We start from the raw sequence: 21,893 nt of genomic DNA on the forward strand, positions 1-21,893 counted from the left end.
CTGACAAGTCCAGCATTTATCAACTTTAAATTTTGCTGCACATTTTTCTTGTAAACATTACGTGCTGCTGTCAGACCCGTGCGATCCCTACTGCAGAATTAGATGCACAGCAATGCAGGGAGAGTGACCTGAAAACCACGGGCGCTGGAGCACTCGGGACTCCACTTTGGGGCAGAAAACCGAGCACCAGCCTACAGCTCCAAAGCCGGAGCTGACCTGCACTGCTCCGGGGTGAACACGGCCCCCGGCCGGCACAGCGTCCCCTCATCCCTGATCTGGGGATGCTGTTTATGGTAACGGAGTCATTCCAGAGCCAACACTCTGAACCTGGAGCGGAGCGGTTCTCGGCCCGGTCACTGAGGGAGTCAGAGGTTGGGAGGCCTCAACCAGCGGCCCGGGGCCGGTGCGGGTGTCCCCTCAGTCACCGCTGTGTCGGGCACCACGGCTCGGGGGTGACCGTGGCACTGCCCCTCCCGACGTGACGGAGGATGCTCCGCCGGGCCCGGCTCTCCCCACCTCGTGCCCCGGGCAGTGCGGGCGCCCCGAGCGCTCCGTGACGGCCGAGCCGGCGCCATCGTCCCACCACACCCCAACCGCCGCTCGCGGACTCCCCGTCCCGGGCCGCCGCAGAGGGATGGCGTCGGTGCTGCTGGACCTGGTGCACTTGACAACGTGGGCCGTGTGTGCCGTGATCAAGCTGCCGCAGCTGGTGGCGGTGCTGAGGGCCGGCTCGGCGTCGGGACTCAGCCTGAGCAGCCTCCTCATGGAGCTGGCCGGGTAAGGCGGGGGCACGCGGGGCAGCGCCGGGAGCAGCGGCTGGAGCCGCGGATCCCCTCAGCCGGGGGTGCGGGGCCCGGGGCTGCTGCGGCAGCCAGGGATTAATTCCTTCCTCCACGGCTCAGGTCAGGCGTGAGGGTGCGCTGAGGGGCGGACTGGGGGGCGGCGAGCACACCCCGCGCCCTCGGTGTCTCACCACCCCCTTCGGAGCTCAGGACCAGCCCCGCCACCTGAGCCCACAGAGCCTTTCGGCAAGGAACTTCCTGTTTTAGTGATTCCGCGCTGTCATTTAAAGGGAAACTCGGCTTTTTTAACTTAGCCCAAAGCATCCCGGAGCGCGCATGTCCCAGGCATACAGCAGCTGCAGAGGGTGTGTGCCTCTGTTCAGGTTATTCAGTGGCCCGTGGCCCGTGTGCCCTGTGGGGCAGGAGCGGTACTCGTCAGACAGGCTTCCCTCACCGGAATCAGTAAGACTTAAGTAATTCCTTAAGAAAATTAAAAGCCGTGTCAAACTCCAAAGACTTGTGAGCCTGTAATGAGCTTACATGGTCTAGGCTTATTAAATTTTGCTTAAAGAGGATTGTATGAAACGACAAATAAATAAATGCGGTGTGGGTACAAGTGAGAGAAAATACCTTGAGGAGCTCTGCGTTGTCCGAACCGAGGCGTGGAGGTGGGCAAAACATCAGCCGGATGTTCAACTCCCCGCGCCGAGCTAGGAAAGGGGGTTTTATTCAGAAAAATCCCTTCACAAAAACGGCGTGGTGTTTCTGAAGGTGCCTGTGCCGTGTCTCTCGGCAGGGCCACAGCTCAGGTTCACAGAAATCTCTCCATGCAGAATCCCTCAGGTTGCTCCCCGCCCGCCTCTCTACAACACTGAGCCCGTTTTTGTGCTGTTCATCCTTAATACACCTCAGAGTAAATGAAGCAAATTGGAGTTCCAGCAGAGATTACTGACCCCACAGCCTCAGCCAAAAAGCAGTGACAGCATTTTAATCATTTGTGTGCGTTGGTGTGCATTAAAAATGCTTTGTAAGTAATGTTTGAGATGAGCATGGAGAAGCTGGAAATATCTCTTCAGCACCTGTGTGAGAACCACGATACCCACACAACTAGAGGTTCTGGTTGTCTTTGAAACATTTATTGTGACTGTATATTTTGTAGACTCTTTATCCTTCTACCTTTAAAGACTTTGAATTCCTTTGCAGGAAGCTGTGTGACTACCACTACAAGCTGGGCTGGTTCTGTGAAATCAACATAGAGTGATCAGGCAGAGGAGTGACACAGAAACATGGTGCTGGTGGCTAGGAGTCTCATTTGACTCTCTATCAAATAGTCCCTCTAGGAAGTTTGGATATTTAAATTCTGAATAGTGTAAAAGACAATTTCTTACAAGGCAGGCTGTTCCTTCTGCCATTTTTTACACCAGCAACCATATTTTTTTTCTTAGGTAAAACTGCCCTTGAGTCCTTTCTCTTTTCTATACAGCTTTGAATTTTCTATCCAACCCTGTGGACTTGAAGGAAAGTTGGAAGTACAGAATACGTTATAAAAGTTCAGTTCCTTTTAGGTACTGTATTGTGGCAGGAAGGAAAATTGCCGTTGTTTGGTGAACTTAGACTCTTAGTCTGACCAGTATAGCTACACTGAGCAGTCTCATAACAGTATAGTCTAGACAGCTTGGAAGACATTTTGAACCCCTATAAAACTTGCTTAATGTATAGATTGAACTACAGACATAAATAAAGAAATCAGAGTTATCCTAGAGATGCCAGGGCTCTTGCAGAGAGAAGGTATCTTCTAGGTCTGGAAGCCTTTCTTTCTCATCAGTTGTAATTAATAAAATTATACCTTATATGAAGACCTCAATGAGAAGTGTGGGCAGCGAGAGTAACAGAAATAGATTACAGAATGATCAGGCTTGCTCTGTGTGTGTGCCTGTGTTTGTTTGATCAGATTGACAGCAAGGGCTACATTTACCTGGAGCCTTTTGGCATGACCAAAACAGTATAAAAGTTGTGAAGGCATTTTCATGTCCTTTTGTGCAGTCATGTTGTTTTGTATCTCTCTGTTCAGCCACATTGTGTTTCTGAGGTACCAGATCTACTATGGTTACCCTCTGAAGACATACCTGGAGTATCCCATCATCATTGCACAAGGTAATTTTTTTAAGCCATGTTGTGGAAATGAAATGGGGCTCATTTAGCACTCCAGGTCTCTGCATGTAAGTACAGTGCTCCACTGCAGTGATGCTGGAGTTGGGGGGAAGAAGGAATTAACATCTCATCAAAAACTGAATTCTTTTAAATGTCATTGAAAGAGATGGTCAGGTAGAGGAGAAAAACCTAATTATTACACAGAGTCACAGTGTAAACTCATCCTTTTGTCCAGTGCCTCCACATGGGAGAGAAACATATTAAACACTTCAGACTCTAAGAAAAGCTTAGTTTTGGAGCTCGCAGTGTTTTGGTCATCAATTACATTTGAGAGACAAAAGCTGTAAGAAAGGAGTTTCCATAGATCTCATGCCCAGTGGAACTGTCTAGGATTGTGTTTGGACCCCTTCAGTCCTTTCTGTGATGGGCCATCTTTTGTTTATTGCAGATGTCATTCTCATTTACTGTATTATGCACTTCAGTGGAAATGCGAAACGTGCTTTGGTCTATGCACTCATGTATCCTTTGAAATAGGAGGTTTGGAGGTTTGGTTTGTGTGGCTTGTTTGGTAGCTCTTGGCATAGCAGCTGTGTCATCATTTCTTGTGTGCTACTATTGTAAATCCTTCTCAGGCACCCCTCAACATGTATTCCACATTCACCTGCTGACTTCTGGGTTCACAGTAAAACCTCTACAGGGAGTAAGCATTATATGTTTGCTCTGCTCTAAAAGACCCCCAACTCAAAAAGAGTAAACAAAATCCTTAATTTACATCTTTGCTACAGGGGTCCAGAGAAGAATCAACAGATTATATATATATATATATATATATATATAATATGGGGTTTTTGTTGTTTTTTTTTTATTCCTACATATGCAGGTTGTACTTACTACAATGAAGACAGCAGTGTCTGGGTTTTTTTCTAAATAGGACTTGGGTTTAAATCTCAAATCTTGTGCTTTGGAGCAGAGTTTGAAAAACTCCAGACACTATTTGACCAAAGACAATGTGAAAAATTGGAACACTTAGTGTTTCAACTAGTTCTTAATATGTTTTATCTGGATTGTACAGTCTGTTTAAAAGTTTCAATAAGATTATTTACAGATGTTTAAAAAAATCCTATTCTTCAAGCAGTTTTGAGAATTTTGTATCCTATAATTTTCAGTGCTATGACACTTAACATACTATAAGATATTGGGGGGGCTGGTACATGCTAACACTGGAGAAGTGGATAATAGACCTGGCTATGGTAAGTGCTACATGATTATCTGAAATTAGATCTTCATATGAAATGTCTTTTTTTGTGGAAGTATTTATTAGTGGACTCTCTCCTACATTTATGTCCCTGGAAGAATTTGTTGTTTAGGTTAGCTGCCAGAATAACCAACCAGTTTGCAGATACAGGTTCTTCTGTGAGTAGCTGGAAAACAGCACTGAAAATAGGGACTCTATGGGGGGAAAAAAAGGTTCTGAGATAAGTTGTTACTTGGTGCCTTAAATAAAACCAGCAAATACTTAAAATGTTGAAATTCTACTGCCACTTTAGTCCTAATGTTGTAATCCCAACCAATAAACCTTTAACACAAGAGGAAGAGAATAGAGCATCAAATCATTTGAAACAGGGATTGTGACGTATTTATTTTTTTCCCCTTCAGTCAACCAATTTTGCAAGGAAAAAGCCATCTGATAATGCCTGTAAAAGTTAAAGATGGTCTTTATTTAGCAGGAAGGAGAAAGTAAAGACGTAGTTGAGATGAACTGCTAATGCAAAAGATGCTACAAATGGGGAGAAAAGCTCCCAAGCCCTACCCTGATCATCCTTACTTGCAGCAGAAATCCAGGCATGGCACAAAGGCCTCTGTGGAATCCTGTCTACCTGCTGCCTTTGCAAATCCCCTTTAAAAGGGGGACTGAGTGAATAGTGCATTCCTGTTACTATTTTTCCCCTCCAACTGGTCTAATTTTCCACACATTGTTGTCAGTTTTCTCATTCCTTTATGGTTTGGTTTGCCAGACATAATGGTAACAGATGGTCTGAATCAACCTTGCTGTTTAGACTGTGTCAGTCTCATTTTAGCTGACTTTCATAAACAGCTTTATGGAACAGATTGCAAAGCTTTTTTTTTTGTTTCTTTGCTTCTTATTGTATTTTCCTCTTTCAAGCATTTGTCAACAACAGTAGCAACTGTGGTCTTTGAGCCTCTTGCTGTGAAGTACCTCAGAAAGGAGTCCCTTGTTTCTGGCAACTTCCAGATTTTGCTTCAGTGTTCCTTACTTAAAAGCCAAAGTGCTTGGGTTGCCAAATACTGGAAAAGTGTCAGGTTTTTTTATTCTAAATGAAAAAGCTACCTCTATTCAGATAATTCCATGGCAGAGGCAGAGGTTCTCTCTCTTTTTCACCTGCTTTTCAGAATGTGTGCACGTTCATCAGTGCAGCTAGTAAGCTGGTTCAGCTGCAGCATCTCTGGCAGACCAAAGATTCTGGACAAGTGAGCACCCTGACCTGGGGAATGTCTGTATACACTTCTTCAGGTAAGCTAGAGAGAACTTGGTGTGAAGTACTGAGTTCTCCTAATGCCTCTTTTCATAGGTCTTTACTCAATCATAGTAGGTAAGGATCTTAGTTTCCCTCAGTGCTGATGCCTGAGACTCAGATACCTACCACACAGTCCCTTGAAAACAAGTTTTAGCTTTGACACCTGTGATAAAAACCAATGATTTAAAGTGTGAATGTGGCCAAGGAAACCTGAATTGAAATAACTGAAAGGCTGTCTTTATGAGGAAATTTTTTCTATATTACACAGTTTAATAAAGTTGATAGTGATCCAGCATGAAAGGTGCTAAAATTTCAGATTGGTATCAGTCAGATAATGCTAATTTTGAAAAGCTGTCTACAAATAAATACACAATGCTAAATACTTTTAACTCTATGGCTACTTGTAATTACATTTCTTGACAGAATTCATTAACAGTCATTTATGGAGTTCCTGTGGTCTGCATGAACCATTCTACAGCTGTTTGTCAGAAGTGCCTTTCTCATCTTCACAAAACTTAAAATATTCTTAAAATATTCTCACTATGAAACTCACCATCCAGTGATGCTAGATCTATTTCTACATGGAAAAAAGTCAGTAATTAGAAGTTGTGATGTGTTTGGTGAACAATGACAGTAAACTTTGTGAATGCTTTTACTCTGCTGCAAGTGTGAAATAATTAACATTTAGATTCCTTGTGGGAACAGAAGCTGTATTTCTTGTATTTGCAAAGCCTGAAGGCACACAGGAGAACATTCCCAATGGTTAAGTCATTCTAGCCCATCTGTGGGTGTAGCTCAGTCAGCTACTGAAGGAGGGGCTGAACAGAAAGAAAAGCAGTAAACGCACCACATCCAATCTAGCATGACAGATATAAAAATTCTAATTATATCTGTGACATTCTCATTAAAAAAGACCCTTAATACATTGTCAGTCAGCTTTGAGAGCTTGATTTCTGAAGCTAAAATAGTGAAGAATGGACACACTGAAAGCAGGAATGTGTACAGAATATATTTTCATACAAGATTATTTTCTGTTGAAAAATATTTTTGAATATTTTTTGAAAAAATTTTGGAAAAAAAATTTTTAACATATTTTGAAAAAATATGTTGAAAAATTATTTTCTGTTGAAAAATTTCATCCTTTTTCATAAGTATAAATGTGTCCTATGTGTTCCACTAATCAGGATTCATTCAATTTACAGCAAGAATTATTACAACTGTAATGACTACAAATGATCTTGCAGGTGAGTGAAGTGTGGAATTCTCTGTCTTTCCAAGGGAACAGCTGCCACAGTAGTTTTTAGTTGTTCTGTAAAACACCTAGAAGGTCTCACAAGAACAAACCATGAACATGATAGGTTAGCATGGTGAGGGCAGGAGTCACACAGGATTACAAATCAGACAAAGACATCAAGAAAAGAAAAAGCCAGAAAACTGCTTACACTTGTCATGTGGTGAAACTGGTCCAAAAGAGTTTTGATTTTTTAAAAAAGGCAAAATTACACTACAAAATTAATCCTTGAAATAGAATAGTAATGTATTAAAAATAATTGCTATTTTAATAAATAAAAAACCATACTAAAATACAACTAAAAAAACCTGTAGTAATTGAATGAGATTTTAAGTAATAAGTATTTCACTTTCTTACTGACAAATTTTTAATTTGTGAATTAAAAAAATTCTTCTAGAAAAGTAAAATTCAGCTTAGTATGTGAACAGTTGCAGGTCCAACATGCAGAAAGTTTATGGCAGGCTGAAAATTAAATGGTAGGCTGATAAGAAACTCAAAAAACTGACTTAAAATACATAATTTGCAGCAAATTATAAAGCAGATTTATTTAACAGCTTCTTACCATTCTGAGAAAACTGCAAGAGCTAGCAAGTGTCACAGATTTTTCAGTAAATTGTTCAAAATCAAGACTTGGTGGATGCAGGAACATTAACAATCCCTTTGTACTTCATCTGGTGGTTCCTTGTTCTTGTTCAAAACTATTTCATCAGAAACATCATTTGAATGGATTTTGTAATTTTCAAGCAGCCTTTGCAGCCCAATAAAGCTGTAGCTTTGCAAGCATTTCAAGTGGGTCTTTCACTGGGAAAGGAAGTCCCATTTTTGGTCCACATTTCCACCCCCATGCTTGCTGCATTTTCTTTGCCAAAGTAAGGAGTTTGTGGGGCTGTGCAGTTAGCTGGATCACCAAGGATTTGGCAAAATGCTCATGAAGGGATTTAGTCAAGGTCAGGTACTGAGTCCACGTCAGTCACAGCTACACATTTACACTGAGGGGGAGGGAGAGCTTCCCTGTGGGGAAAGATGAAACATCAAAGCAAGAAAGCAAAGCTGGTGCTGGGTAAAGCTGCTGTTTAAAATACAGCACCATCTACTTTGGAACATGGAAGGGTCAGCAGCAAACATTGATGCTGTGCTTCTCCAATAGAAAATGTGTCCAGTTAAGTTGCAACACTGAATGCATCACATCCACTGGTATGAAACAGTCAGATATCACATCATTCTGAAACAAAGTTTTGTGTATGTTTCTGTGAATATTCTGTCTACCAAATGGACATCAAACATACCTATACTTTAAATACCTTCTCACAGGTAGAGGTACTATGCTGTTACGGTTTTTAAAGCTGAGTTAACCCAGCTACTGAAAAACTGATTTTTTTGTCAGCAGTTAGATTTTCTGTCACTAAAATCTGACAGATACAAGTTTTTCCGATCTTCTCAAAGTCTAAACTTAAGAGATGGCAGTAGAGAGTAGTTCCTTTATTATAAATAACACATGTAACTATAAAAGACATCTGAGCTGTGACTCTGAAGTTAACTTTTGGTGTACATATAGATTTATATAAGGCTTCTCATGTTTGTACTATTCTCCTGGTTAAAAAAGAATTAAAAGTATTGTAGTGTGTAATTTTGAGCTATCTCTGAAAGTGATCCAAACACTAAATGCCTTTTTCTCTTGGATTCCTGCTCAGAACGTGTGGGTTCCTGAACATGGTAATTGAAACTAATTGGCTGGAAACAGTTTCAGAATGTGAACCAGCCTGTCTGTAAACCAGCAAAAGTTTACAAACCAATGTTATAACAGCAGTTGATTTTTTTTATTTATGCTTAAAATATTTTCTTTCCCTTTTAGTTCTCATCCGTTTCATAATCATGCTCATTCTCAATATTTGGGTCACAGCTACAATTCTGCACTACAGGAAGACTAAAAAGACTGGTTAGAAGACATTCATCAGTACATATATCATTACCATGAAAAAAATATATAATTAAGCCTAAAGAATTTAAGAATTCCTCAAAGACCGAGGAAGCTGTCTTTCTCTAATATTTACCCTTTAGCATACTTCTAAGTATTTACAGTACTTAGAGACTTACAATGTAGTACATTCATGCTTATTTTCTCTTAGAAATAATTCTGATAAGATACTTAATTTAAGCAGCATATTTTTATTGGTCATTTCAGACAAGTTTCACTGATACCACATTTTCTCTGGATTCTTTTTACTACAAGGTATTTCATAATTAGATGTATATATACTCTGGTTTCACTTCAGTACTTTCTGGTTACATATAAGCAATTTTCTTCAATTATACATGATCAATTTTGCACCAACATACTGACTCGTCCTTCTGCTGCAAGACTGAAAAACCACAACAGATGTTTGTCTTCTTCTTGCAAGCAACTCAGTTAGTTCAACATTAACTGTCTGTATTTTAGGATGAAGAAAATCTGAGTCAAGGCCCAATCCAGAACAAGATTCTAAATGTCTTTTACTAAGTCACAAATCCAGTTGGGATTGTAGCACTTACATGCAACACTTAAATAGTACAATTTATACAGCTGATACAGGATACCCACAGTCACTTTCCTCAGTATACCCAGTATATATCGGCTAAGAGCAAAAACTCAACCATGAATTCTTTTTCAACGTGAGCTCTCATTCACTGAACATACTGTTTTGGGAACAGCAGGGACTAGAATGTATGGGAATTAATGAAACTGTAACCAACAGTTAAAAATGCTGTTCAAGCAGAAGTTCCTGGAACCATATGCAGAATTCCCAAACACCATCCTTACTGACAGTGACGTGCACCTTCATGCATCTCAGCAGACTGATCGCCCATCTTGTCAGGTTTTGGTGATACTGCTCTGTGGTTCATGAGGTTTTGGCCTGTCAGTGCTAAGTGTGTTGAAGAACACAGACTTCACTTAAACTTTTACTTCAGAAATTCTAATCAATTTGTTGTACTTGAGTAAAAAGGGGGAAAGGATATTCTTGACAACAGGGGATTTTGGAAGTACTGCCTTCACAACCAAAAGTTACATTAGTATTCATACAGCTTGCCTTCATTTCTCATTACATTCCCCAAAATTAAAAGATACATTTCAAAAGAGTTCTTACAGTATTGTGTTGATTCCATGTAAAAAACCAAGGCACCCTTGATCCCAACACCCTTGAAAAATATGGGAAGACTGCATTGACTACATTTGAGGCAGGTTTTCTTCAGAACATTCTAAATTGTGTGACTGCTGTGGAGCAAAGGGATCTGCAAAAGCAGATGTTTCTTCCAGTGTGCACGCAGCAGCTGGAGCAGGGCCTTCACCATCAGAAAATAACTGCTTCATACTCTGAATTTTAGTGGGAAGGGCTGGGAAGAGACGTGTCTGTGGGCATTGCTTTCATGTATCCCACATTATTGAGAGCAAGTCAAAGATAAGCTTTTTTTTTACTGCTCCAATAAAATACATCAATCCTTCTGTGTTGGTTGAAAGATTAATTGTAAACATTTTTATTTTATTAAAGCTGTGTAAAGTATCTGAAGTGATCTAAATGGTGGCAAGTGTCATGTTACATTTTCAGGTGATATTAATAAATGCTATTCTTCAAAGATTGATACTGTCATTCTTACAGTTAATTTTCATTGCATTTGAGTTTTTATTGCCGCCATATATGAAGAGAAAATGAAATATTCATTACAAGTCATAAATGGGCAGCTTTCACCTTAACACTTGAAGCATCAGGCTGAATATTGACCTGCCAAATGCTAACAAGCTCCAGCATCTTAAAATGAAAAAAACACACCTGCTTTTTAATTAAAGCCTTTTCTTGATAGAGAAGGATTTGTGTGGAATCCAAACCCTCTCTGTTATTGACGTATTTCATTCTCCTGAGGGATGCTGTAGCAAAATGAAGCTGCTCCATTTTTGGTTTGAGAATCAGCACCTCAAGTTGTTTTTTTATCATAAAATACAGAAAATACATTTAGGAACAGTTCCTAATAGGTTACTTAATGCATTTTGAATAAATCACCTTAGAAACCTGTGGGAAAAAAAGACTGAGGAAAACAAACAAAGCTGGGTACTTAATTAACTTAAGGTAAAGTAATTTTGTGGACTTGGAAAGCTGGACCATGAGTTCTCATTCAAACTGCAAGAGATATGGAACAAATCATAAAGTAGCAGTAAATAATTTTAAACACTTTTCCCCCCTCTCAGTTACTTCTTTCACTTTCATAAACAGAGGCACATTCAAGTTCCAGGCAAGCCCCACAAAAGTGCAGACCCTGTGTTTTTCAGGAGGTAAAGAATAATCTTCTCAGTGGCTGGATTAAAGGCAACAGCTTTAGACAAATACATAGACAGGATAAACCTTGTTAAACTCATCATTCACCAGTATCAGGGTGGACACAAGGAGCTTGTTTGATGTGTAATGCAGCAGCGGGGCAAAAGCAAGAGGGGAAAGCATCTTGGATTTATGGCAGAAGGTATAAGCAAGTAAGCAGCTCTTACCCACAGGGCTGCAGGTAATCCAACTCCATTCACAGATGCTGTACAAGTGTGGAATTGGACACTCGGTGTCTAGTTGTACCAGTTCACAATATGCTTACAAGGTAATGCAGTCTGGCTGACAAAGTGTGGGTCTTGTTGGGGCTTTCAAAAACTGTGAGTGTCCTTGTCTGTGAAAAGACAAGATCTGAATTCCAGTAGAGTCCACTGAATAACCCCAAGTACACCTCCAGCAGTGGATATGATGAACTATGACTGGATTTGGCAACAGGTAAGCTAGAAGCTCACTACAGCTATATGAGAGAAAAAAACATTTACCATGAGATTTACTATTGAAAGAATGAGGATGTGAGTCCAGACAGCAGGCTGCAGGACAGTGAAGATGTGGACACTGGAAGATGTGTATAGTTTATTTTTTCTGGACTGTCCTCAGTGAACAGAACATTGATCACAAATGCAAAACCATCCTCTCCCCACACTATGAGTCTCCCTAACACTGGGCTTTCTGTGCAAAGTGGACTCAGATGTCTTTCCTCGTGCTGCTCCGACCCAGCAAGGGATGCTATTGCTTGGACTGCTCAGGAGTCCCTGTCCCTGCCTGACTCCTGAGCCTCTGTCAGCCTTAGTGTGCACTGTGCTCCGGGAGCTAGCTCTGCTCTGATCTACTGCAACAGGAGAGAAAGGAGTGGGGTGGGGAGGCAGCGACACCCCCCAGCCACTGCAGATCTAGAGCTGGATTCTAGTACAGTTTGACCCTGGAGAAAGTAATTCAGAATTAGCTGAATGGCCCCAGTTTTATAGAATACCTTCACTCACTTCTTTAAATGAGGTAAAATTACTCTTCCTCCACCCATCATTATCCATTTAGTCACATATGTAATAGGGGGAAAATAAAAAAAAAAGGAAGTAACAGCTGAGTTCACTCAAGGAACTATTATAAATGAAAAGCTCCACAGATGTGGAGATAACTGAAATGAGGTAGTTTCCCAGTCATGCATTTTTCCTGATGATGAATAATAATGACTTTCCTACAAATTCTCTTCAGGCTGTTTTTTTCACTCTCTTCCAAATTCTTCCATACTTGAAATTCATATTTATGTATGAAGCAGAACATCAAATGTCACCTTCATCACTAATAATGGTTCAAGGATGTCTCACTTTTTCAAGGTGAAGAAGATGAAAAAAATCTTAAAATAGGATGTTATAAAATTCTTGGTTTGTACTGAATTTAACTGCTTGATTTTGAGCCAGTGTTCTCTAGGACACTTCAGAGTTCTCCATGATGACAGCTGTTGAAGTCAAACAAATGCCTGGGAGCTACAGTGATCATCACTGTAAGAATCTGATAGATCATCACTTGTGATGGATCCAATTGCAAGACCTTGCCAGCACCGCAGACCTGAGTCCCAATGGACCTCAGGTGTTTCCTGCCTAATGGCAAGACAGATATACAGACATTTTCAATTTAAAGGTGTCAGCTATTCCATTTTACATTGGCATTAGTTTGGGGCAAACATCTCTGTCTTGGAAAAAAATCCAATCTTTGGGCCGGGGTAAAATAAGAGACTTTTTACATCATAGTTTTGATGAAATTTAATTTGGGATACCTGAAGGACAGTTTAAGTAATTGTCACAATTTTGTTCCTGTTTTGTTTCCTTATTTCATCTTAGCACTGTCTTAAATTGTCAGAAGCCTAAATAGGTACTTCAGTGCATTATGTGGTACCACTGACTCACATGGAGGGAGCTTTAAGAGGCCAGACACTTTGTGTTATCTGTCAAATATTCTGGAAAATGATGTAAAAGACAGAACCTGCACCAGCCTAAAATGTGACAAGGTAAATTGGCTAATGATGATTCTGATTCAAACTGAGTAGTAACATAGCTCCATGCTGAAAATCAATTCTATTTACCACTTTATGATAATTACAAGTTATTTGTGCACACACCTGCTCTGGAATGTACAAGATTTCTGCTTTGGAATGTGAAGGCTTTGGCCAGCAGTACCAAGATTCATACTATATGAAAATCATAAATGGAAGAACACACATCCTATGCCTCAGTGTTGCCTCTGTCATGTAAATCATGACTCTTTAACGAAGCACTAACTGAGCTTCTGTAAAGCATATTTTAAATAGTTACTGGTGAGAAATTATTTCACCTTCAAACAGCTGACTATATACAGATTATGTATACAGAATAGTCTGACTTTCAAGAGTCTGATTTGTGAGATTTTAATTTATTTTTTCATGAAATGCACTGTCAGCACAACTCATGGACTCTCTGAGCTCAAAGGTATTTTCCTCTCTCAGCATTGCTAGTTTAAGTTAGCACAAATGCCCACCTTCCAGCAATACAACTTGCCTTGCTGTAGCTCAGAGCAGGTAGGGGAGCCTCCCCACCATGGCTCCCGACTGGACTAAAGGCTACACAGGTCCTACTGAATCTCAGTGGTCCCCAGGACACAGGGATTGTGATATGCTGGAAAAATCACACAGACACATGAGACCATGGAATCCAGCAAGCAGATTCAAGTCCTGAAGCTGCAGCCTGACCTGCACCCAGCTGCAAGACCTGCTCCAAGAGCCCACTGGGAAATGGAACAATTGAGGTCAGAGACAGCGCAAGGTGAGCTAATATAAACATGGCTCATATGGTGGGGTACCCAGCTCCTTCAGTCTTACAAAGATTATGGGATTTCGTATTTCAGGTAACTCCAAAAAAAGTTTCCACCAGTTCACTTATTAATAAAAAGTCACACATATTGAAGGCAATTCAGTGGCCAAAGTCCAAGCAGTTGGACTGTTGGTGATCCAAAGGAAAAGAGAACTGGCCATGATCTCACAAGCCTGGTGTACTTCTCCCTGGATAGCCATGCTTACTAAGTGGTGCAAGAGCATCCTGGGCAAAAACCACCCCAAACAGCAATGCCAAATTCCCAGAACTACATGACATGAGGCCCACAGCGGCAATATAAGACTATGTATAGAAGTAGGCTCACATCTCTGAACAAACACTGAAAGCCTAGACCTTAAAATAGGGTGGTAGGACTGAAGCATTCCATGCAGTTGTCTTGGCTGTGAAAGCATTTCTGTGCAGCTCCTCCAACAACTAAGGGTTGCAGGGACATGACATTACTGGACTCTGCCCTTTCTTTTCAGGGTGATGGTGTGTCTTTCCAGAGTTCTTTTAAGAGATCAGGACTACATACACTTACAACTGAAATTTTGTGACCTTTCATCATGACTTTCATCTTGAAAGATCACTTTAATCTTACAGCTTCTACAAGATTATTGGAGCAGAAGCAGCTGCAGTCAAATGCTTCACCTTTGCAATATCAAGTAGAAGAGTGGCTTTCTTACCTTCATAAAACACTGCTTCCTGCCTACAAAGTGGCAAATATTCTGAACACAAATTTTCATTTATAAGACCTGGTAATTAGCATCATTATTTTCTCTACATCCCCACTTTGTGGAGCTATGTTTCTACAGTTACAGCTTTTCCATTCATTGCAGTAGTTTCTGGGGAGAACTGGGCTGGCTGTATTTTGAGTGTTCTCTGCCACACACATTTCAGTAGACTTGTCTAATTTTTCAGATGAGAATGTCTGAGTATATACATACACCTGTCCACTTTTTAAGCAACTTCAACATGGAACACAAATTGTAGTTTCAGAACCACTCCATCAACATTCTTTATTGAGATTGAAAAGAAGACTCCTCCCCACCCTCATGAGGGGTACTTCAAAGCAGCAGGCAAACCCTATGATCCTTGGGATTCTGATAGAACCTTAAATGATTCAGAAGATAATTTTAAAAAATAAGAAATAATGTTTTCAATGTAAAGTATATTATGTGCAGAGATAATAATTTGTAAAAAAACTGTAATGCACTGAAAAAAGCACCAAGCTTGTCAGAGGTTAAGGACTGTCTAGATGACACTTTTAGTCATATGGTTTAGTTTTAGGTAGTTCTGTGAGGAGCAGACAGTTGGACTTGATCCTTAAAAGTACCTTCCAACTTGATATATTCTATTACATGAAAAAATAAATTAATCATTATTTTAACATGAATGTCAAAGCAAACTATCCAGGAATGTGGAAGAGACTGAAATACTCCACTGAACTGGACCTTGTACAGTTTGTTCTTCTGCCTCAAAAACAGAATAAGGAGGTGATTAAGGGTTTGTAAGAGCAATGCAGATAAGAAGTTTGCTTTCATGTAAGTTCTCCCTTTTCACAGCAGCATCCCAAATATCACCTCACAAGCACAGGATGGGTAAAGGCACTTGGGACCAAAACATATAGGCCTCTTCCAAGGATGAATTTCTCAAAGCTAGAAGATGGGAAACTAATACATTGTAAGATTACAAACAGAAATGCTCAAATTCCTAATGACCATTTGACATTAGAAACCAAAAAGAAACTAAAGAGAAAAAGCACTTAATTTCAATGGCAGCTTCCCTGGCCTTGATGCCTTCAGAGAGCCACTGAATGACTGTCAAAATTTAGGAGGTTCAGTGTTTTCAAGAGGCACTAAGAGATTTAGACACTTGCAGTGAAATTTCAGTGTTTTTTTAAATTTAGCCCCTGTCACTAATAAGATCCTTGAGCCTCTTGCATATTTCCAAGTCCTACATCATGCTGTGAGTCTATGTCATGTGTTTGGTTACAGCATCAGCTGTGCTCAGAAGCACAAGAACCACCATAGCTTTCCTCTAGTTAAAAGCAGAGGTGGTGCTGGATTGCTGGCAGTGCTGGGAGGGGCTGCACTTTGGCAGGGACCACAAGAGGTCCCTCGGGAATTGCAGCACACAGCTAGGACAGAAGTGGATGTCTCACTGCAGAAAGCTGCAGAAAGGTCTGGCACCTGACAAGGTAATTCCAATGGGGTCTGCCTTTCCTGTTCAAGTGAGCTCTTGGATTTGGAACCAATGAGCAAGTTGCCTTGAGCTTCTGGCTCCAAGTTTGTCCCCTGTTTTTTCCAGATTAATCTGCTGGCTATGCTATTTGTTTAGTCTTGTAAGACAAAAGGACTTGCAATAAGAGAATTTTCTATAGGTAAGTGGTTCAGGCCATAAAAATGTCCTGTTTGCTTAGGACAAGCCTGTACAAAAAGTGTTAAAACACTGGTGAGTTTCAAGACAAATACTCCTTAGTTCATGAATATACCCTTCTCTCAAAAATGTTAAAATGTCACCACTAGACAATAAGGAAACAACACAATCTCCAGGAACTAGCATTAAAGAGGTGTTTGCATTTCACAGCTGAATAAGGGAGAAGAAGAGAACAGCAGTTTTGCCTTTTGTGTCCTGGGTATAAAGTGAGGTTTGTGCACCTCAGACCACTGGCCTTGAGGAACCTGTGCTAAGTTTGCTCTGCTCTGAGGCAGAGGGCAGAGCACAGGACCCCCTGTGCTCCCCCTCAGCCCGTGTTGCTCCACGACACCATCTCAGTACAGCCTGCTGTATGTACAGCTAATGACCATTTGTACAAGCACGGAATTTATCAACTGTGGCTAGCAAATACTCTAACATAGTACATTTCCTAAAATGTCAGGCTTAGCAGGGCCCTGTGGATTCACAGAAAATGAGGGCAAGCCAGGGAGAGAAAGTGCAAAGGATCCAGCCCCAGCAGTGGAGGAGCTGCAAAACGGCTCCCTTGGAGTCTGCGCTTCCTCCGCACACAGGCTTTGCTGGGCTGCCTTTGGAGCAGCCCTTGCCTTTCCCATATCTGCTGCAGTAGTTATCTTTTTATTTAAATATTTCCATTTAAAACCAGCTTCTCAAGTTCAGGAACTATTTTACCTTACTCAAATAGTTTATTTAAAAATATATATATATATATATATATAATATTCTCCAATTCAGAAAAGGATAGAACTTCCCGCAATGTAACATTTTTTTTTTATATATATAAAATATTTATGCATTCAGTGAATGGAAACAGTTTTACTGTATACATTTTTAATGTTGTACTCTATGCAAATCTGCATTATCTAAAAATATACCGTACTTCTGTAAATCAAAACAAGCAAGGAAAAACCACTGTAGCTGTGCTCTGGGTTATAATACCTAAGAGAAATGATATGAAAGTTTTAGTTTGAATTTAAGAACTCACAAACAACATTTTACTTTGTGAGTGCATAAATAGAAGACTGAATACATTCTTGCTTTGTTAAGCTGAACTGTAGCAGAGGTTACAAAATGTAAATATATTTATTAATTTTCAGTATTTCAGTGTTTCCAAGTCCACCTTTCATGATAGTGTTAAATAAAACATGGTCCTATCCTTCCAAACATTTCAACACTCTTTAAAAAACAAAAACAAACAAACAAAATTTTAAAGTGAAATGTCCTCCTTCATTGAAGTGTTAGATCATATTTTAAATTACTGCACTCCCACACAATATTTTATATATATATATATTCTAAATATATATATATATTTATATATATATATAAAGAGACCAAATAGGAGACTACATTTTTTACTGTCAATATGTTTAACATCACATACTGTAGTTGTATAAAACATGCATTTTCTGGGATAATTATGAACACATCATGAATGAGCCCACATAAATTATATTTTTTGTACAACTCCAAGTTAAAAAAAAGGTCAGATTAAGTGCCTCTGAGGCCCTTTCTTCCCAGCTATCAGTTCTCAAAACACACTACTGAAATATTTATCTATGCCTACAGATATGTGCTAGAGAACCCGATTAAAACTTTAAAATACATCTACAGTATATTTTACTTTTCTTAAAGTTTGTGACAGTCCTCGGATATTGTGTTGTGAAATGTAAAAATAGTCACAGATTCTTTTATTTTCCAGAAATAAAATAAAAAAAAAATCAAAAACACATCTAGGAGAGTATGCAAAAACAAGGCAAAATGAAGTTTCATAGCACTTAATGAGGGTTAATATAAGTCAATAACTAGTATTGAGGTTTGTAAAAAGGGCTGGATGAGCAGTTACATGTACAAGCAAATGGTCTGGTAAATCTCATGCTCTCAGACATTGTTCCTGTAACCAGCACTTCTCCACCCTTAGAACCAGTCAATATACATTCAAAATAGGTTGACACTGATATACTTACGAGGTGTAAAAATAGTGCACTATTTTTTCTGCCACAAAGCAAAACTGCATCCTAAGAGCTGGTAAACTTTCCTTAAATAGAAAGAATGGGCAAAAAAAAGAAACTTGGAAAAAATTTAAATTAAGGCAATTAGACAGGTAAAAGTGGACTGCCCTTGATGACATAGCTGAAACTAGTATATACTTCAAACCTATACTAGCTGCTGAACACTGACATGCAGCTTCTGATAGATGTGTATGAATGATATAAACTTCAACATTATGGCTTTATACAAGTGCATAGTTGCAACTGCAATAAGTAACGGTATCTGATTAATAAGCATAAAAAAATAAAGTGGAAAGATTTTTAAAACCCTCTTGCAGTATTACAGTACAATATATATACACAGTATAATGGTCACTTCTTACAGATGCAGTCTATATCACTATGGTGGATCTTCCTCCAGTTCACTTGCAGACGTGCTGGTGGCATCTTTACGAAAGCTGAAAAGTCAGTTTCTTCCATTTCAATACTCATTCCTCTCGATCCTTTCATGAAATGTAGTGTATGTGTCTTGCCAAGAAAGCTTTTGTGGAACAGAGTTTAAAAGGTTACCTAACATATCCTTTGACTATTTACCAACCATTCCTCAACTCATCAGTCACTCGGGAGAATACAGGAAAACCCTCAGAGATTAGTAATTTATATTGCAGCAAAAATGTAAACCTCTGATATATATAGCACAATCTCTCAGGAAAATATATATTTTTAATATATTTTGGGATATGTTTCAGTCTTGCTGTAATGGGAAGAAAATTATCACCTTGACTGTGTCTGCATTCACGGAAAGCAGTTAGCTGAAAAAGAAGAAGGAAGTTTGGTCAGTAAATGCAACAAATGTAAATCTGACAGAAATACGCTTCTTCAAAGTCTTCATTTAATATGGGTTCATCATTGTACTTGTGAGAAGCACCTTTCCCCTGCATCCAACAGCAACATTACTTTGGTATAGCACATCCTTACACACTGTAATCCCAAATCAAAGCCCCTTGCAATACATGAGGGTAAAGTACAATATGCACTGTGTAATAGTTACTTCTAAGGGATTAGTGATCTGTAAGCTTTTAATACACAAAGATGCAGTATATTTAATTAACATAATGCTCATTACTGTGAACACTAAGCCAGTTAAGTTCTGCAGGAGCTGGTTCCTCAGTTCCCTGAGCACAAAGCTGAGGAGCAGCCCCAGCACCACTGTTATACAGCTGAGACACATCTCACACACTGTTTAAAACAATTATTGGGCATTTAACATTTACGAGTTTTTTTTCTGTTTAAATGTAAGATTGCATCAATGTGTGAAATGATCAGATACTGAGGTCTATAAACTAGGTAAAGCTATTTGCAGTATATCCAGAATTAAGCCACGGGACAAATCAGATCACTGCAATGGCTGTATCTTTCTAAAGCAGTCAAGGAAACCACATCACAGAAGCTGCAGACCCATTTGTTTACAGTTTTCAAATGCGTGGTTAGGTACCCAGAAAGCACAGCACTGCAAAGGAATGCCAAGTCAAATTCACTTCAGAACAGAGGCAAAAAAGCAAAATGCAACTCCAGTGATTTCATGTCTGCTAGCCATAGATCAGTCAGTTTATGTCCAAAGCTTAAAAATGAAAAGTATTTGTAAATACCAAGTCTATTTCAGCTAAACATCCAACTGCTACCACTTCCCTTTTATTCTTCAAGTATTCTCTGCTGAGGTTAGCAGTATTAGCATTAGAGATGAGCAACAACCCTGGAAAAAGCAGTTTTGGGGTTTTTTATCAGGCAGGCAGACATGAATTTTGAAAAATAAATCTAGAATTAGAAAAATAAAAACACTGACAAAGGCAACAACTTTGTTTTAATGAAAATGACTCCTCTCAAAGTTCAGTATGAGGAACAGAATCTCATTTTTCTGTTTAAAATATTAAAATGAGATCTTTATATTTTCTCTGCTTTGAGAAGCAAAATCCAACATAGCATGCTGTATTCAAAGGCAAACAAATCCATTCCTCTCTATTTAGATTTACCCCTTATACTTCTTCAGAAATCAAAAACATCGTCATCATCATCATCATCATCATCATCAATATCATCAACATCATCAAAGGACCAATCCCAATCCTTAAATGCCAGATCAAGTAATCTGCAACAGGAGGGTTTGATGTTTAATGAGTGTCACACTTTTATAAAAGACTTGAAAATTCCTTTTGGTATCACTAAACCTTTTTAACTGAAAGACTGTTTAAGGCAGGTGGGTTTGTCCCTTTGCCTGTCATGGGTAAGAAGATTCACTTAGTGTTCATGTAACTTAAGAATATTGCATTCATTGCAAATTCGTCTCAAAAATCATTCCATTCAATATAGAGCACTTACCACATTGATTTTTTTCACCTAGAATTTCAGTAGGAAAGACCAAAATTAAGCGGTTTTATGCTCTCCTGCTATCTCCTTCCAGACAACAATGCAAGCTTAACAATTTTTCCAATAAAATCAAGATTTTGAGTGCTGAAAAGAACACTGAATAAGATAGCTTCATCTGAATGTACAAACAAATAAAGCAGGATTTTACTGTATCCCAAACACAGGGTAGTTACACCATACAGCTATTCTGTAGCTCATTATTTAAAGTTAAGCAATGCCAAAAAAGAGGATATATCAAATTGTTGTCTAGGCCTCCCTGTCTGTGCTCCTTGTATGGTCACTATAGAACAAAGAAGGCAAGCAAGGCAAACCCTGTCAGCAAATGAGTCATTTTACTTATCTGAGGCATTTATTTTGGGATGGGGTGAATCATTGTCTAGAAGCACTCATCTCTGTCTGTTGTAATACCTTAAGTAGTGACTTTTCAACTGCTATAGCGACAACAAATGAAAGCCAGCCTAGTCTTCTGTCCAGTGAGCTGGAAGGATCCTAATTAGCATTGTATGCCCAAGCATAGGATGCAGGCATGGAAACCTTACCCTAAGAGACCATCAGTATAAACATGTTACATTGTTTAGTAAAGTCAATCACATGTTTTAAATAAAATGTGTTTCAGGGGAATTTGGATTTTCAGGCTTTAAACTATTTAAACCTTTAAATGTGACAGAGCCCTGAAAAGGCTCAATATTCATTTGTTAATGAACTATGGCTATTACACTTTAAACAATTTATCAGGAAGTAAAATACATTAACGTTGGCTTTTTTCCAACTTGGAATTATCCATCTGGCATGATCCAAGCAAATGGCTAAGCAGAAATTATATGGTCTGTATGAAAAACTGGTTTGCCCTTAAATCCTCATGAAGAAAAACAGCCATGAAAGCACTGAAGAAACCATCATTGTGTGAAATTCCTAGCAGCAACAGCATTTTTAGGAGCAGGCAGCTTGGAAGGGACCTCAGGAGGTTTCTAGCCCAACCTCCTGCTTAAAGCAGGGGCAGATGCAAAGCCACTGAAGGAAGCTCAAGGCCTTGTCAGGTGTTGAGAGCCTCCAGGGATGAAGCCTGTCCAGCCTCTT

The 21,893-nt window shown here is 39.5% G+C and overlaps 2 protein-coding genes across 7 annotated transcripts in view; one reads left to right on the forward strand and one right to left on the reverse strand.

The window, feature by feature from the left end:
- The first annotated feature begins 611 nt into the window (after positions 1–611).
- SLC66A3 (solute carrier family 66 member 3) lies at positions 612–10,239 on the forward strand. 2 transcript variants are annotated; one of them, XM_015621457.3, is made up of 7 exons: positions 612–777; positions 2,854–2,936; positions 3,382–3,451; positions 4,126–4,183; positions 5,346–5,466; positions 6,673–6,714; positions 8,614–10,239. In XM_015621457.3, exons 1-7 carry the CDS (start codon positions 635–637, stop codon positions 8,700–8,702), a joined length of 606 nt encoding a protein of 201 aa, XP_015476943.1. In that variant the 5' UTR covers positions 612–634; the 3' UTR covers positions 8,703–10,239. The 2 variants fall into 2 exon arrangements, with proteins under 2 accessions (XP_015476943.1, XP_015476944.1); XM_015621458.2 differs by lacking the exons at positions 6,673–6,714; positions 8,614–10,239 and adding an exon at positions 5,894–6,492.
- Positions 8,908–21,893, reverse strand: part of ROCK2 (Rho associated coiled-coil containing protein kinase 2) — a 104,031-nt gene continuing 91,045 nt past the window's right edge. For 4 of the 5 annotated variants that reach the window (XM_015621455.3, XM_015621453.3, XM_015621454.3 and 1 more), the window contains one exon: positions 19,211–20,538. In XM_015621455.3, coding sequence (XP_015476941.3) covers positions 20,436–20,538 — 103 coding nt within the window. In that variant the 3' untranslated portion in view covers positions 19,211–20,435. The other variant, XM_015621456.3, reaches the window with a different exon arrangement.

Source organism: Parus major, chromosome 3 (assembly GCF_001522545.3).
Source record: "Parus major isolate Abel chromosome 3, Parus_major1.1, whole genome shotgun sequence".
Classification (NCBI taxonomy): domain Eukaryota; kingdom Metazoa; phylum Chordata; class Aves; order Passeriformes; family Paridae; genus Parus; species Parus major.

Coding starts and splice junctions, on each gene's coding strand:
- SLC66A3 (XM_015621457.3), top strand. CDS start 635: ATGGCGTCGGTGCTGCTGGACCTGGTGCACTTGACAACGTGGGCCGTG. Junction 4,184..5,345: donor GGATAATAGACCTGGCTATG/GTAAGTGCTACA, acceptor CCTGCTTTTCAG/AATGTGTGCACGTTCATCAG. Junction 5,467..6,672: donor GTCTGTATACACTTCTTCAG/GTAAGCTAGAGA, acceptor TTCAATTTACAG/CAAGAATTATTACAACTGTA.